The 3257-nt window shown below is 34.9% G+C and overlaps 1 protein-coding gene across 1 annotated transcript in view; it reads right to left on the bottom strand.

Annotated features, from left to right (window-relative positions):
• Nucleotides 1-628, bottom strand: part of LOC106883993 (protein lev-9) — a 693982-nt gene extending 693354 nt beyond the window's left edge. Inside the window, exon 1 of the mRNA XM_089358252.1 lies at nucleotides 571-628. Within this exon, the coding sequence (XP_089214378.1) occupies nucleotides 571-628 (58 nt within the window). The remainder of the gene's footprint in view (nucleotides 1-570) is intronic.
• Nucleotides 629-3257: the final 2629 nt, after the last annotated feature.

The raw sequence follows: 3257 nt of genomic DNA on the forward strand, positions 1-3257 counted from the left end.
TATGCATGACCTCATCAATGATATGCTTTCTCCACTCCAGGTCTCAGTCTTGCTGCGGAGAGGGCATTTTCTTGATAAGGTCACAAAAGTGATGAAAAGACTCTGACAAACCTAGCTGATTGTTTGACTGATTGAAAAATTAATCAAATAAAGAATTAGTTAATTGACCAAACAGCTAACTATTTGACTAATAATAATGGTTTCAAATTTTGGCATAAGGTCAGTAGGTTCGGGGAAGGGGATAAAGTTGATTAGATTGACCCCAGTGTTCAACTGGTATTTATTTTATCCTCCCTAAAAGGATAGAAAGCAAAGTCGACCTTGGCAGAATTAGAACTCAGAATGTAAAGATGCACGAAATGCTGCTAAGCATTTTGTCAGGTGTCCTAATGATTCTGCAATGTCTTAAGTTGATTAATACTAACAAGAGAAATGAAACAGAACCTCTGTGTGTGTGTTCTTGCAGGAACAATTACGTTCCTAATATACAACAAAGCAAATTAAATAGTTATATGAGATGGTACTGGCATATATGAATAAGATACAGACAAAGTGTGTGCGTAAACAAACAACTATTTTCATTTATATCTACATAAACATAGCCATTGCTTGCTATTTGGAAGTCCATTGGACAAAATGTACCTGTAATTTAAAAGTGCAGACTGGTCACCACATATCACATTGATTCATATTAAGAGCTTTGTTAAGAATCCATATGCCTGTGGAATTCACAGTCAATTATACATCTTAATTCAATGAGCAGGTAATTCAATTGACCAAACATGATCACAGACATGGAAAATTTACATGGTATACGAAGGGATGCTGAAAAATTCCTGGCCTTAAGGCTATCACAAAATGTCTGGTTGGAGGCCCAACCTTCTGAATTCTTTACAGAGCTTAGAAAAACTGAAGGAACGCTGAAATAAATGTGTGAATCTGAGAGGAGAATATGTTGAATGAAATCATAATTAACTGAGTCTCTTGTATTTTCTTTTACCTAAAGCCAGGAACTTTTCAGCAACCTCTTGTAATCCATGGTGCAGCATGCAAATTGCTGCATTTATAAAAGATTTTTCTCCTTACTAGATAGACACTTCTCTAGAGACCAACATAAGCTTTTCAATAGGAAAATAATTAAACTATTTCATTCCACCACTCCCAGTATAGCACAGAACATAGCTCTCTCAAATATAGTTAATTAAATTGGTATGATAGTAATAGATTACAGATAAATGTTAACAGAGCCATCTGAACTGGCTGAAATTGTATAACTCTATAAAAGTACCTTATTAAAAATGTGCTCATTAGCTCCTTGAGTAAGCCTTAAAACAAATGAATTTAAGAGTATATAGTCCCAGCACCTTTGTACTAAGCAAATAATACAATAGAATTATCAAGTTACCTTTGGTACATGAAAAAAGCAATGTTACATTCTACAGTGGAGGTTCTTGACTGAAGTCAAATCATAGAGAGACAAAGAAACAAAATGCATTCTTTGTACCAAAGAAATGTTACAAATTTTATTTTTGGGAATGCAGAGTTTTGTAAATAAAAATTTTAGAAGATAAATTTCTATAATGGATAACGGTCTATAATTTAAGAAGGTCCTATAAATTTTCTGCCAGAAGAAAATTTATAGGACTTCTTAAATTATAGACCTTCACATGAAGCCAAGAATATAGAATTTTCAATACACCAAAAATGATTGTACTTCAGCTTCATTACACATATTTCACACTCTACGTACCATACACTGTATATAGTATTACAAAAAAGTACCCTTGTACAATAACATCAACCACCACCACCACTAAGACTTTTTTGGATACACTACACATAATACAGAAACGAATACATCAATAATATACATCTACCTATTGTATCCAAATGTACAAATACAAACTGTAGAATACCATCCTACACTGCATCTGTTATGGTTTCATACAACCCTAGATATATTGGTCAATTATATTTCCATTACCAAAAAGTTACCACCTTCATCTTATCTACATTTCTATCATAACCTTTATAACATTGCACTCCACCTCATTATCATTTTTCAATTTATTTACACCTACATCAAAACTTTCATTACATACCTCACCATCATTATCATCATGTTTTCATCCTCATTTCATTGTTCATTATTTTGCTTTGATTATTTTGCTTTGATTATTTTAATTTTATTTATTTTTATTTTCATTAGCTGTATTATTGTTTTCTTTTATGCTTTTACTTGTTTCAGTCATTAGACTGTGGCCATACAGGGGCACCATCTTGGATAATTTTTAGTAAAAAAAAATCGACCCCAGTACGTATTTCTTTTTTCTTTAAAGCTTGTTACTTATTCTATTGGTCTTTTTTTGCAGAACTGCTAAGTTATGAGGCATAACAAACCAACACCGGTTGTCAAGAGGCATTTGTGGGGCAAACATAGGCACAAAAACACACAGACACCAAACACATATGTACATGTGTGTATATGTATGTATATGTGTGTATATCCAGCTGTAGAAACTCTGCCAAATCAGATTGGAGCCTGGTGTTGCCATCCGGTTTCACCAGTCCTCAGTCAAATTGTCCAACCCATGCCAGCATGGAAAGCGGACGTTAAACAATGATGATGATGATGATGATGATGATGATATATTTGGGAATGGATTTGGTAGACAGAAACTGAAGCCCATTGTGTGTGTACACACACACACACACACATATATATATATACACACACAAACAATGGGCTTCAGTTTCTGTCTACCAAACCCACTCCCAAAGTTTTGGTTAGTTCAAGGCTATAGTAGAAGACACTTATCCAAGGTGCCACACAGTGGGACTGAACTCAGAACCATGTAGTTGGAAGCAAGCTTCTTATATCACACAACCATGCTTGCACCTATATGCATATTCGCTAATATATCATCATCATCATCATCTTCTTAAAATCAATTTTTCCCTGATAACATGTTTCAGATGGAATTTGTTGAAGCAGTTCTTCTTCAAATGGATGCCTGTCCTATTGCCAACTCTCTCTCTTCTTCTCACTATCTCTCTCTTTCTCTTCCTCTCCCTCTCTCAGGCCAGGTAACCATGTCCCTCTTCTATAGCAACACACCTGTTTCTGTCTCTCATCCCACACTAGCCTTTCATCACCTGACACAAGATAACCTCTTTGTCTTGCAAATTACTTGATGACCTTGCCAGCGCTGGTGTCATGTAAAAAGCATCCAGTTCATACTGTGAAGTGGTTGGCA

This window comes from Octopus bimaculoides, chromosome 10, assembly GCF_046866305.1.
Source record: "Octopus bimaculoides isolate indiv1 chromosome 10, ASM4686630v1, whole genome shotgun sequence".
NCBI lineage: Eukaryota > Metazoa > Mollusca > Cephalopoda > Octopoda > Octopodidae > Octopus > Octopus bimaculoides.